The sequence below is a fragment of the Hemitrygon akajei genome, chromosome 18 (assembly GCF_048418815.1).
Source record: "Hemitrygon akajei chromosome 18, sHemAka1.3, whole genome shotgun sequence".
Taxonomy (NCBI): Eukaryota; Metazoa; Chordata; class Chondrichthyes; order Myliobatiformes; family Dasyatidae; genus Hemitrygon; species Hemitrygon akajei.
The window spans coordinates 13,596,571-13,610,690 of record NC_133141.1 but is presented as its reverse complement, the minus strand read 5'-3'; the positions used below and the strand labels follow the sequence as shown (position 1 = coordinate 13,610,690).

The following is a 14,120-nucleotide window of genomic DNA, read 5'->3' as shown; positions in this document are numbered from 1 at the left end:
AACTCCTGATAAAGAGTAAAAGAGAGGCAAGGTATCGGACTGCTGTAAAATAATGCTGAAGATGTAGTAATGAGGGACAAGGAAATGGCAGAACTAAGTATTTTGTATCTGTTTTCACTGTGGAAGACACTAGCAATATGCCAGAAATTGTATAAGATGATGAGAGGCATTGATCGTGTAGATAGTCAGAGGCTTTTTCCCAGGGCTGAAATGGCTAACATGAGAGGGCACAGTTTTAAGGTGCTTGAAAATGTCAGGGGGAAGTAGTGAGTGCAATTGCTATTACTATGGAGAAAGTGCTTGGGAAACTGAAAGGTCTGAAGGTAGATGAGTCACTGGGACCAGATGGACTACACCCCAAGGTTCTACAAGAAGTGGCTGAAGAAACCATGAAGGCATTAGTAATGATCTTTCAAGATTCACTAGTTTCTGGCATGGTTCTGGAAGACTGGAAAATTGCAAATGTCACTCCACACTTCAAAAAAGGGAGGGAGGCAGAAGAAAGGAAATTATAAACCAGTTAGCCTGACCTCAGTGGTTGGGAAGATGTTGGAGTCGATTATTAAGGATGAGATTTCAGGGTACTTGGAGGCACATGATAAAATAGACCAAAGTCAGCATCTGCTGGAATAATTAACAAGCAGGATAGACAAAGGAGAATCGGTGGATGTTGTGTACTTGGATTTTCGGAAGGATTCTGACAAGTTGCCATATACGAGGCTACTTAGCAAGTTAAGAGCCCATGGTATTACATGAAAGATACTAGCACGGATAGAGCATTGGCTGATTGGCAGGAGGCAAACAGTGGGAATAAAGGGAGCCTTTTCCGATTGGCTGCTGGTGACTAATGGTGTTCTGCAGGGGTCTGTGTTGGGCTCACTTCTTTTTATGTTGTATTTCAAATATTTGGATGACGGAATTGATGGCTTTGTGGGGGGAGAGGGGGGATGGGGTTGTGGGTGGGGAGGTAGAGGGTGGGGTTGTGTGGGGGAGAGAGGGGGTTGTGTTGGGGAGAGGGGTGGTTGTGTGGGGGGAGAGGGCAAATAGGGTCATGGGGGATGGGGTTGTGGGTGGGGAGATTGAGGGTGGGGTTGTGTGGGGGAGCGAGGGGGGTCGTGGGGGGAGAGAGGGGTTGAGGCAAGAGTGTCGGGGTAGTAGTGATTACAGTTGCTACTAGGGAGAAAGGGCATGGGAAGCTGAAAGGTCTGAAGGTAGATACGTCACCTGGACCAGATGGTGTACACCCCAGGGTTCTGAAAGAAGTAGCTGAAGAGATTGTGGAGGCACAAGTAATGATCCTTCAAGAATCACTAAATTCTGGAATGGTTTCTGAGGACTAGAAAATTGCAGATGTCACCCCACTTTTCAAGAAGTGAGAGAGGCTGAAGGAAGAAAATTATAGGTGAGTTCGTCTGACTGCAGTGGTTGGGAAGATGTTAGAGTTGATTATTAAGGATGTGGTTTTGGGGTACTTGCGGGCACATGATAAAAATAGGCCATAGTCAGCATGGTTTCCTTAAGTGGAATGCTTGCCTGTCAAACCTGTTGGAAATTTGAGGAAATAACAAGTAGGATAGACAAAGGAGGGGGGGGGGGGAAGAAAAAGAAAAATCAGTGGATGTTAAATACTTGGATTTTCAGAAGGCCTTTGATAAAGTGCCACACAGGGGCTGCTTAACAAGATCTGAGCCCTTGATATTATAGGAAAGATACTAGTATGGATGGAGCATTGGCTGATTGGCAGGAGGAAGAGAATGCGAATAAAGGGAGCCTTTTCTGATTGGTTGCTGGTGATCCACTGCGCAGGGATCAGTGTTGGGCTCACTACTTTTTATGTTGCACGTCAATGACAAGGACAATGGAATTGATGGCTTTGTGGCCAAGTTTGCAGACGATACGAAGAGAGGTGGACAAGTAGTATTGAGGAAGTAGGGAGGCTGCAGAAGGACTTGGACTGATCGGGAGAGTGGGCAAAGAAGTGACAAATGGAATACAGTGTCGGGAAGTGTTTTGGGCCACTTATTTAAGAAAGGATATGTTGACATTGGAGAGGGTTCAGAGGAGATTCACAAGAATGATTCTGGGAATAAAAGGCTTATTATGTGAGGAGCGATCGATGGCTCTGGGGCTGTACTTGCTGGAAATTTAGAAGAGTGAGGGGGGAATCTGATTGAAACCTATCGAATGTTGAAAGAGCCTAGAGAGTGGATGTGGAGAGGATGTTCCTATAGCGAGCGAATCTAGGAGTAGAGGGCATAGCCTCGGAACAAAGAGACATCCATTTAGAATAGAGACGAGGAGGAATTTCTTTACCCAGTGAGTGGTAAATCCGTGGAATTCGTTTCCACAGGCAGCTATGGAGGCCAAGTCATTAGATGTATTTAAGGTGAAATTGATACGTTCTTGATTGGTCAGGGTGTGAAAAGTTATGGGGAAAAGGCAGGAGAATGGGGTTGAGAGGGAAATGTATCCGCTATGTTGAAATGGCAGAGCATACAATGGCTAAATGGCCTAATTCTACTCCTATGTCTTATGTTCTGCCACATAAAGATGGTACATTAATAAACATTGTATCATAAACTGATCTGCAATATTCTAATTGAATCTCACCTAGTATAAAAGTGATAATAATCAAGTCATAGCATTTTAGTCACTTTTATTTCCTTATAGAAATAAATTACAATTTTCCATTCACATTTTTATCATTTAAGTAGACAGAATTCCTGCTATGATCTAAAGAGGTTGCATTTTATGATATACGCACAATAAGACTCCATAGTATTTTGAACAGAAATAATTTTCCCCCATTAATACCTATTACAGACCAAACAAAAAGAGGAACAAAAACTTTCTAACCTCTTCCAAATGCAGGCTGATTTAAATGAGGAATGTTGTCTCTTTAAAAAGATACATTTCATATTACATTTTAGCAGTACACTCACTATCTGTTTCTCTACTTTCACTACAAGTGTACACAAAGGACAAGATTAAACAACAGTATTACCTGACCATACAGCACTTTTACACAATTCCTCCAGTATAACAAATAACTTTTACACCCACCTTGAATTGAAATCAGCAAACACATTACTGCACTTAAACAATGTTTATAACCTGGGTCTTCATATCTAAATCTCAGGACTAAAAGAAAAAAAATGAACTTCACTAAAATAGAAGCCACATTTGCTTCTACTCTATGTCCCTATTTCTTAGTTCAAGGGGTTTGTGGTTAATGTTGTTTAATTCAGCTATTAGCCCATCCTTTAGATTGAGGCCAACATACTGCTATTTGGTGGACCAGGTGGATCAGATTGCTGCTTGCTGTTATTTACATTTTAAGTGTCATAAGACTATAGGTTTTCTGCAACAAAATAATCTATTAATATATTTCTTTAAGTTTCTCTAAATAAAATAATGAGTCTCTATTTCTACATGTAGTTCACTAGAAAGAAGCTATATTAAAAATTTGTGCCTGCACTTTTTTAAATTCAGTAAGGATATATTTTATTTTTTATTTTCTTTTGGTATGTATTACATTCAAAATCATAAAATCATGGCAATTGCTTGGTTGGTTTGCTGTGTTTCTCCAGGAAATCAGACAGAAACAAATGTCCTACACAAGTGACTGAACAGTAATGAATTCTGGGGTTGTGAACTGAAGTATCTAAAGTAATGAGTTTTACCATCAGAATGGAGAGATTTGTTGTTATTGCCAGGTGCCCTCAACAGCCTGCAAACAGCGTAGTGCTTTTTTTTTTAGTTATAAAGATACAAGGACAATTGCAATACCTCAGCCAAAAGTTAGACTTGATCAAAGGCCCTTTGAGGAGTGGAGTCAAGCCGATTATACCCCCCAGCTCCTACCAAAGAATCTTCTTTTCATCCCTCTCCTCTATTATTTTGAAACACTTTCAGATGTCGTCTTGACTTTGAGTTCAGGAACATACAGCAATTTGAAAAAATATTTAACCTCAATTGACTGTGGATATTAGTGTTCCTCAATCTCATGATTTACCCACAATAGTTTATTCATTTGAATTTTGTGTGGATTAGATTTACCATCAGGGCACTTGCATAAGAACCACATTCAAAATAATAGCAAAGGGTGGAATCTACATTTTTAATTTTATCCCATTTAGTGGTTTCCTAATATTGCTTCCATGGTATGAAGTATAAACAGTAATGTTTTGTGTATTGCTATTATTATTGCACTTCCACAGTCTCAAAGGAATTGATTTATGAAACAGTTAAGAGTGTCTATGACAATCTTTTCTAGCAATAGTAAATGTCAAGTGCTTGGGAGACTTTGTACATTACTTTGGTGAAATAGAAGTACAAGACACATTTCATTATTTTGTACTTCATTTAGCATGTCTTTTCAGGTCCCATTTTTTGGAAATAGTTATTTTCTAATTAGATAATGTCTAAATATAATTGTGGCATTTAAGGGATTCAAAGAACTATTCCCTGCTGCAAATTACTTGTCATTTGAGGAACAAAGATTTTGCTGTTCATAGTAAGTGGTAACTAGGTGTTTTTGAAACCCCTCCTCAGAGTTCTTAATAGGGATTTTACTGCTAGCAGGCTGATGAGGGGTACAAATGACAGAAGCCTCTCAAAACTATTGGCAAGGATTTAGAGAACATTCTCAACATTATTTTATACAACTGGCCATGTAGTATGTTAGTAGTGACTTTAGTTTGTACAGTATATTGCACAGCAAGTTGCTTTATTACTGAGTAAGGTAACATTTAGTGATCAAGGTACACGTAAACATCTTTGATAGTCTAGAACTTTTTCATGCAGAAACATGAAAACACAAGTGTAGAAATCATTATACAGCACTAATAATCACAATAATTGTGATACAGTACATATAACAAATCTAATTCTTACAATCTATATATCAAACATCTCAAATTATATGCTGGTTAGAGATGAAAACCTTTCAAAGGTTGATTTCTGTCAGGCTTTTTATTACAAAACTGAAAATTTTAAAAATATGCAAAATTACACTGACTTTCCTCCAATTTAAACTTTCATTAACTTCTGGCCAACCTAATGATTTGCAAAACAGAAAATTAAAATTCAAATTCATTAAAACTTTAGACTCTTTTAAAGGCTTTATTGGGGTTCTGAGTACTTAAAAGGACAACGTGCTGCCTTCAACTTGTTTTAGTTTCCAAGGATCTTCCATGATGCACTGCGAATATTTAATTGCAAATCCTCCTGTTTTGGCTCTCCCTGAGTCAATTACAACTTCATCCTTCGTTATCAAGGTTTGGATTTAATCCTAAGAAATAAACAAAAGGCTGTGCATTTATATCAAGTCAGTTTTTGAGAAAAGGTTGCATCAGAGCACTTGAAATTGAAGTTGTAAGGATAATATTGAGGAATTGCAGCTAAAAGAAATGAAGACATGGTTAGATATTTTATAAAACTCAAACATGAAGACATAACAGTCACAATACAAAATACTTTTAAAGAGAGATGTAGAGTAGCTAAGCATGACATCTAACAGATAACTGTGTGCTCTTTGAATAGAGGGAATAAAGGACATGCTGCAATCTAGAGTTGGTTGAATGGAAGGTGCAAGCTGGCACGTATGGTTAGAGAGGAGTTAGGCCATATTGGGATTTGAAAATTACAATCTTAGCATTTGGAGCCAAGTGAGCCAGTGGAAATAAGCAATGACTTCTTCATTGGCTGAAACTTAACTTTGGCTTCCTTTCTGGCTTCCATTAAGTAAAAACAGTCTCCAGCTGTTGGCTACACAAGGGCTTCTGGAGTGTATGTGAAGTAATTAATGTCCTGAAGGTAAAGAGTAATTGATGACAAACTCCATAATCAAACACAAACAAGAGAAAATCTGCAGACACTGGAAATCCAAGCAACACACACACACACACACAAACAAACAAACAAACAAAATGCTGGAGAAACTCTGCAGACCAGGCAGCATCTGTGGAAGGGTTTCAGCCTGAAACATCAACTGTGCTTTTTTCCCCCAATAGATGCTGCCTGGCCTGCTGAGTTCCTCCAGCATTTTGTATGTGTAACCCCATAATGAAACATGAGTGCAACTAAGTCAACAAGTAAAAAAAAGACTAGCTGATTATGATATTTGAGTATCGAGAATTTAACTTCTTAAAGATGATGAAATAAATTGGGTCTGTACTCTTTGGAATTTTCAAGATAACACTAAGGGAACTGTTGAAACAATGAAATATAAAGAATGTAAATACCTGACAATAAAATTGAGAAAAGAAACCTGGGAATAAGGCAGGATTTTGGGTAATGTCTCACAGCTCTAGAGACTTGGCTGTGATCCCGATTTTGGATGGTGTGTTGAGTATAGTTTGCATAATTGTCCTTATGGCTGCATGGTTTTCTGCTAGGTACTCTGGTTTCCTCCACATCCCTAAGATATGCTGAAAGGTCAATTGGCTACTATAAATTACACCTTGACATTGGTAAATGGCAAATGAATTTTAAAGGTTGGTGGGTATGTGAGAGAGAACAAGATTCAGGAGCATGGTGGGGGGGGGGGGGAAGAGGGAAACAGCATTGTCAAGATTTAAAAAGGCAAACATGAGGAAATCTGCAGATGCTGGAAATTCAAGCAACACACACAAAATGCTGGTGGAACACAGCAGGCCAGGCAGCATCTATAGGAAGAAGAACAGTCGACATTTCGGGCCGACACTCTTCGTCAGGACACCCTGACAGATGCTGCCTGGCCTGCTGCGTTCCACCATCATTTTGTGTGTGTTGCTTGAATTTCCAGCATCTGCAGATTTCCTTGTAATTGCTAGATTCAGGTTTTCTTACTGAAAAAGCGTGAGAATCCCTCATGAAACTCAATCTAGTACATCGTTGCCACTCACTCAAAATGCCCAAATCTCTTTGCACAGTGTACACATCCTCCTCAGTTCACTTTCCTATCTAAACAATGTGTTCAATTGTTGGGTTTGGAATGATAACAGAGTCTTCTGATTTAAAGGCAGTGTACCATCCACAAAGCCAAAGTTGACACAAAGAAATGAAAAAGATCTGTGGATCCTCACCCACACTCCACCACCCCTGGATTATCCCCTCAAATCTACTGATTATTGGCACTTTTTTTTCCAATTCCAGTTTTAAGTTGGGTACTGGTTTAAATTTGAATAGATTTTATTTTAGCAAACTTAATAACTTAAGCAAACAGAAATAATTAAGACCAAAACAAAAGCTTTTTAAAACAAAAAATTAAGTTGATGAAATGGTAGCATTGTACCAACAGTTTCATCCCACTGTACTTCATTGTGTGAATATAATAGGTCTACGCCACAAGCACCCATAGTTTTGGCAGTAGTCATATTGGGCTAGTGTTTTGCAGAATTAAAAAAAACTCAGTCAGGTATAATTCTGGGGTTCAAAGCTCTTTGTTAAAATGAAGTAGGGGGATAGTTTGTTGGAACTGGCCCATGGTATACCAGACAAACATTCTTCATTTTAATAAGAACAAAACTTTCATTTTCCTATAAAGGAGCTGAAATGGTCGACTCACCTGATCCAAGGAATATCGTCTTACATTGGTTTTTGAATGGAACTGTTGCAAAAAGAAAGAAGTATGAAAGACAAAAGGGAACAAAGGTGTTTCTTTTTGATAAAAAGAGTTTATTTTCATATGCATCAGGTGGAGCAATCACCCTGATACTTACAAGGAACTTGGACCATTTTCATGCTCAGGCCTCGTAAATGGGATTGGCAAAATGCCACTGGTAAATTAGATATGGTTGATTAACTTATCAGTTAGGAAGGGAAAAGTGAAACATTTGGTCATTCCTTTGTTGAGCCAAAGTAAAAGCAAGCATTTAAAGGATAGGAGGACCACCAAATTGACATCAATTTTATAGAAAATTTCAAGAGGCCATTCATGCTTTCAGTTCATGCTTCCAGCAGTCCCACTGAGGATTACTGGTTATGTTTAGTATTAAACTAATGAAGCATTTTACCAGACCATCAGTATCTGACCCCAATTTAATTTGTATACCAGTCTAGCACATTATTCAGATGGAAGAATTGGCTGCTCTTTTAGAAATATACTGTAAAACCAAGTCAAGGATATCTTGGCCAGTAATTTTTCAAAAATGCTTTTATAATTTTGTTTGCTTATCACCCTTGTTCACTATAAATAGGGTACTGGACAAATTTACCAACTCACTTAAAAATTAAATGCTTATCCATTAAAATATTACTGTGAAATAAGATTAATTCAGAAGTCAACAATTGTAACTTGCATTATTATATAATGTTACAAATAAGCCATTTAAAAAAAGCTATATTTAATGCTAATAGCTAACGGTGAGATGAATCATATCTGATAAAATTAACACCCATTTTCAGGGTTCTTCAGTCCTAAAGATGTAGACTTTTGCTGAAGTACAAGATGCCATCTGGCCTCAGCTATCCAAGCAACATTTTGTTCATGTGAGCATAGACAGCGAGTGTTGGTGAAGTGCCACTAGTTAATAGTCAGGACTGAGAACCATGATAGATTGTCCACTTGCCTTAACTAGGGCCAGGTCAATTGAAGGTGTGCCCTCCAAATCTTCTACTATCCTCTGAATCAATGAACTCACAAATCAGTGGATTATCAGTTCTTTCAATCCAAGTTAATAACAGAGTTACCAGGAGGAAACTCGAGTCCCTGTTTCAATGAATATTTCTGCAAAGGCTGAGTTTGTTCACATACTGACAGAGAGATAGGCTCACCAGAATGGGGCTATTTCCTTGCTCAAGAACATTTCTGGTGAATTTACCAGAAAGCTCCATTTACAGAGAGAACCATTCAATATTCTTGAAAGAGTAGGTCAAGTTGACAAAGGGATTTCAAAAATCTCAAAACAACAATAAGTCAGCAGCTGTTTACCTTTTTGAAGTTGTATTATCCTTAGTTTTGGTGCTCTCTGTATTCATACTAAGTGCCTTCCAAACTGTAGATCTGGACATTTCATCAGAGATATTAATTTCAGATGGATCACACCTACAAACAAAATTCAAGTGAGGATTAACAACACATGTGTATGCAAAGTTATGAAAATATACCAAAGTATTTCACAATAAGATTATTAAACAAGATTTGACACATTAGGGTAGAAGGGTGGATTTGAAGAGGCACCTTAAAGGAGTTTAAAAAAATAAGGTGGAGCTTGGGGCACAGGCATTTGTAGTGGAGCAATTAAAGTTGGGGTATTAAGAAAGAGTCAGAGGAGCACAGATGTTTGAGGGTTATAAGGCCTGATTATAAAGCAAGGAAGAGGAGAGGACAGAGCAGGATATAAAAACAGCATATGAATGAGAATTTTATCATTTATGGCTCCTGGTTAAGAAATACCATTCACCTTAGCAGGTTAATGAGTGAAGACAACTCTTTGGGATTTAGAACACAGGTTTTAGATCACACATTTTTGTATTGGCACAGTCACGACTAAAGGTAACAAATAATAGATGAAAATTTCAGCAATAATTGAGCAGAGGCAGGGGTAGATTTGGGCAATGGTATGGAGAAAGACGTTCTTAATGATGGCATAAATCTCCCAAGTTCTAATTAGGGTAATATGCAACACAAAGATTGTAAAGAATGTGGCTCAGCCTTATTTATCGGAAGGATGGATTCAATGGTAATGTGTTTATGGGGGGGGGGGGGGGAACAAAGATAACAGCTTCAGTCCTCCCAGTATTTCATTGGATTAAAGTTCTGTTCATTTAGTACTGGATATTGATCAAGCAATTGAGAGGTGATGATGAGGTTGAATTACATGTCCTCACGGTACATTGAAAAACAATGCGAGAAGAGGGCAAGGATAGATTTTTTAAATCAAATAGTGATTAACAGTAGATCAACTCAGTTGGTCCCTGTGCCACGCCGCCCCCCCCCCCCAATTGTAGTCATCTACAAAATAAAGAAATAAAGTCATTTGTCAAAAATTTATTTTGACTAAAAAAAATGGATAAGAAAGATTTTGAGGGACGTGGGCAAATAAGACTAAGTTAAGTGGGCACCAGGGCCAGCATGTTTAATTCAGGCCAAAGGGTCTGTCTCCATGCTACATTACTCTATGATTCTAACTCAGAACGGCCCAAAAACTGCAACTTTGCTTACTACTCCTGCACCTTGAGTGGTGGTTGCTGTCAGCTATTGCAGTCTTATGTTAGTTATGGGGGAAGTATTCCCTTCCATCTTCAGATTTTAACACTAATACAACCAAAAAATTTTGACTAGATTGATGCTGCTTATACAATATTGCTACATTTTATAAAACAAAATTAAATTGTCTTTAAGTACACTTAGAGAAGATGTTTTTATACAGATCTTGCAAATTTGAGAGACTGGTACACCTTTGAATGTATCAAATCCACCAATAAGGCCACTTAAATAAGAAAGCCATGCATTTTGGTAAGGCGAAGATTGTCAAACATTTTATGCTGGTAGTTTATATTTGGAATTCCCACCATTTGTTTTGTTTACAAGGAAAAATAATGGTTAAAATGTGATGGAATACAAGAATTTTCCATCTTATGTTCCTCAAATTTACATCCAATTTAAGGAGCAGTAAAGTAGGTTGTCACTTACTTGATATGATCAGTGTTTCTGTCATTGGACTTCATTAACCACCTTTTCTTTTATTAAGCAACACACTGTGGCTTTAGCATCTACAGAATGTACTGCAGAAACTTACCTAACATTTTAAGTCATTCTCATGATCATGAGTGCACCAGGGCTAAAGCAGTTATGTCTTGAGAACATGAGAACATTTTCAAATTGCCATCCAAGTTTTACATAATCCTAATTTGACAGATAGTCACTTCCTTTATTGTCACTGGAAGAATTTAGAATTCCCTACTTCCACAAGAACAATAGCAGTTCAAGGCATCCCAGTATCACTTTCTAATGGCAGTAAGTCTTTGACAGTTTGGTCCACAACACAAAGACAAATTGTCAAACAGAATCATTCTCTGCAATGTCAAATCACGTAACTACACAAATTTTGGAAAGGAAAAAAAACTATTCAAATTAAAATTGTATTCAATACAATAATACACATTTTTGTTCATTCCAAGTGCAAAATCAATTTTTTTTAAAAAATGTCATGAACGCAGAAAAAAGTGCTCTTAATCTTAGTGCACAATTGCATATTTATTTTCTATGTAAACACATCTCATAAAGGCACTGACTTGCTGTGTTCAATTTCAAAGATTTACTAACTTTGGTTGGTACAGTGGCTCTAGTAACAAGCATTATGAAATTGGCAACAAGAAGCACCAACGCCAGGAATTTTTAATCTGACACAAGGCTTTGTTTATAAATGGAGCAGAGTGAATGTACAACACTTTGTCCCACACTTTCACCTGACAACCAGAATAAAGAAAATAGAATATGCTAATGCTGCTAGGCAATGCGCAAGTTTTGCAGATTTGTTTTTTTGCTGACTCTTTAGCAAATGATTTAGTCATATGGCAAGAACAAAATGGTCAGCTCTTCAGTTATGCGTCCATTGCAATGCATTCTACTTTGCAAAAACTGCTTTTAAGAAAATAGCGCAAAGTTGGAAGTTAGAAGTCACTGAAATCAAAATAATGCTTAAAAAAATCTAAAATTGCATGTCATGGTTACAACCTAAGCAAAAAAACTTTAGACACGACACAAGTCTTGATGCTACTCACAAAGTAAATAAGGCTGTCTATGGAAATCCTACCTGCTGTATGCACGCGCTTTCTGTCATCGTACTGTTATCCAACAAATTAAAATCTGCTTATTCAGTATGCAATTGCATTGCTTTACCATAAATGTGAAATCTAACATAAGAGTATGTTGTTGCAATTTTTAATATACTGGTCACACACCAATATAGCAATGCTGCATTTGTGACTACAATCATATTATGCAGAAGACTTTGGTTAAGTTATAAGACTGCTGGTGTACCTCCAGTGAACCATTTCTAATTTTAAAAGAATGGCATCATCAACAGCTTTCAGAACAATGGTGACTTAACTTTACCTGATAGACAATTGAACTGTAAATAAGAAATATTCAGAAACTGGATTTGATACTTACAATGAACATTTAAACAGATAGATTTACAAATATTGCTGTTTTTAGGAGATCAATATGGTATCTGATATTTGAATAAAAAATGAGGGGTGATGCTGAAACTAGCATGAGAATTCCAAATGGCAAATAAAATTACATCAACTTAATTGGGAAGGAGTATTAGAAACACTATTCACTGGATTACCTATAAATATTACTCTTTACTGGACTCTGAAGCAGTTTTCTACTTTCCATTGGTAGTTGCACACCACTGTCCCCTGGTTCCAGCATTTTCTCTGATTCCTGTTAGAGAAATAAAAACACTGTACTAGATCAAAAAACTATCCAAAAAGTATTGATATGTTAAAAATATTTTCCACAGCTTATCACAAATAACTACAGTGCCTTGAAGAAGTATTCACCCCACAACTATTTTCACATTTTACTGTCTCATTTTCTAAATACAAAATACATTGAAGTAGAATTTTTGAACTGATCTACAAAACATTGTACACCATGTCAAATCAAAAGGAAAAAATCCAAAGCCTGTCAACAATTTACTAAAACATGAAAACCAAAATTGTGAGGCTGAAAAAGTATTCATTCCCTTTGTAATTACATACTATGCTAATTTTCCTCAGATGCAATGCTGTACATTTCCAAACCAATTCATTCAGTTTGTTGACATAGAAAATTGAAGGATCACCTGAATAAAATACCCCCTCTCTCTGCAAGGTCCAACAGTGTTGTAGATTTTCAACAGACCAAACCAAAGGGAAGGCAAAAGAGCATTCAAAACAAGTCAGTAAATGATAATAGAGAAGCACAAATCTGGGGAAAGCTACAAGACTATCTCAAAGGCACTGAACATACCTTGGTACTCAGTGTAGTCCATTGTGAAAAGTGGAAAAAACATGAAACCACAGCCACACTGCCTTGGACAGGCTGCCCCTCTAAACTCAGTTGCCAGAGAAGAATGGCATTTGAAGAGAGGTTACTGTGATGCCAACAGTCACTCTGAGTGAGGCTTCAGAAGTCAGTGGCTGCAACAGGAGATGAAGGTATTTATGGAAGAGTGGCAAGGAAGCAGCCCTGGCTTAAAAAAAAGCATATCCTTGCCCGTAAAGACTTTGCAAAGCGTCACCTAGAAGATGCTGTAAGGATGTGGAAGAAGGTCTTGTGGTCGGATGAAACTAAAGTGGAACTTTTTGGGCTCAACACTAAGCAATATGTGTGTCATAAATTTAATACTGAACATCATCTCTAAAGTATGATGAGGTAGCATCATGCTGTGGGGATGCTCTTCAACAGCAGGGACTGGAAATCTGGTCAGGACAACGACCCAAAGCACACTGCCAGAGCAACCATGGAGTGGCTTCAAATGAAGGAAACCGATGTCCTTGAGTGGCCCAGTCAGAGTCCTGACCTTCACCTGATCAAACATATCTGGCAAGATTGCAGTCCACTGGTGCTCCCTAACTAACCTGGCATACTTTGAGCCATTTTGCAAGGAGGAATGGGCAAATCTTCCTCCATCACATTGTGCAAAGCTAATAGAGACTTATTCAAAAAGACTCTGGTTGTAATAGCTGTGAGAGGAGGTTCAACTAAGTACTGAGCAAAAGGGGGATGAATACTTCTGAACTGCTAACACTTCCGTTTTTGAATTTTTAGCTTTTTATGTTTTGCAATTCTCTCTGTTTTTTGGGATCAACCATGGGGGGGGGGGGGGGAGGAGAAGAGCACACAATTCACAAATAAAAATCCTCAATTCAGTTGATCAATATCAAAATCCCTGGTTGTGATACTTATTTATATGAACAAAGGGTTGGGGGCTGAATACTTCTACAAAGCACTGTATCAGTAGAAAGCCAGTCATACTGATACTCATAGGTAATGTTTTTCTTTGATAAAATTACTGAGACAACTGGAAAATAAGTTATATTCTAACTAAATTTCACACCAATTGTGCATGTACATTATTATACAATATCACTGGGAAACACCAAATTAATCTTATTTGTAAAAATTGCACCGAGACACA

General features: G+C 37.6%; 1 protein-coding gene across 5 annotated transcripts in view; it reads right to left on the bottom strand.

The window, feature by feature from the left end:
• Window positions 1-2,639: 2,639 nt before the first annotated feature.
• LOC140741109 (electroneutral sodium bicarbonate exchanger 1-like) overlaps window positions 2,640-14,120 on the bottom strand; it is a 205,331-nt gene continuing 193,850 nt past the window's right edge. For 4 of the 5 annotated variants that reach the window (XM_073070876.1, XM_073070871.1, XM_073070872.1 and 1 more), the window contains exons 23-26: window positions 12,282-12,379; window positions 8,915-9,028; window positions 7,550-7,591; window positions 2,640-5,293 (exon numbers count right to left, since the gene is read on the bottom strand). In XM_073070876.1, coding sequence (XP_072926977.1) covers window positions 7,570-7,591; window positions 8,915-9,028; window positions 12,282-12,379 — 234 coding nt within the window. In that variant the 3' untranslated portion in view covers window positions 2,640-5,293; window positions 7,550-7,569. Of the gene's footprint in view, window positions 5,294-7,549; window positions 7,592-8,914; window positions 9,029-12,281; window positions 12,380-14,120 lie in introns of those variants that run through there. The other variant, XM_073070875.1, reaches the window with a different exon arrangement.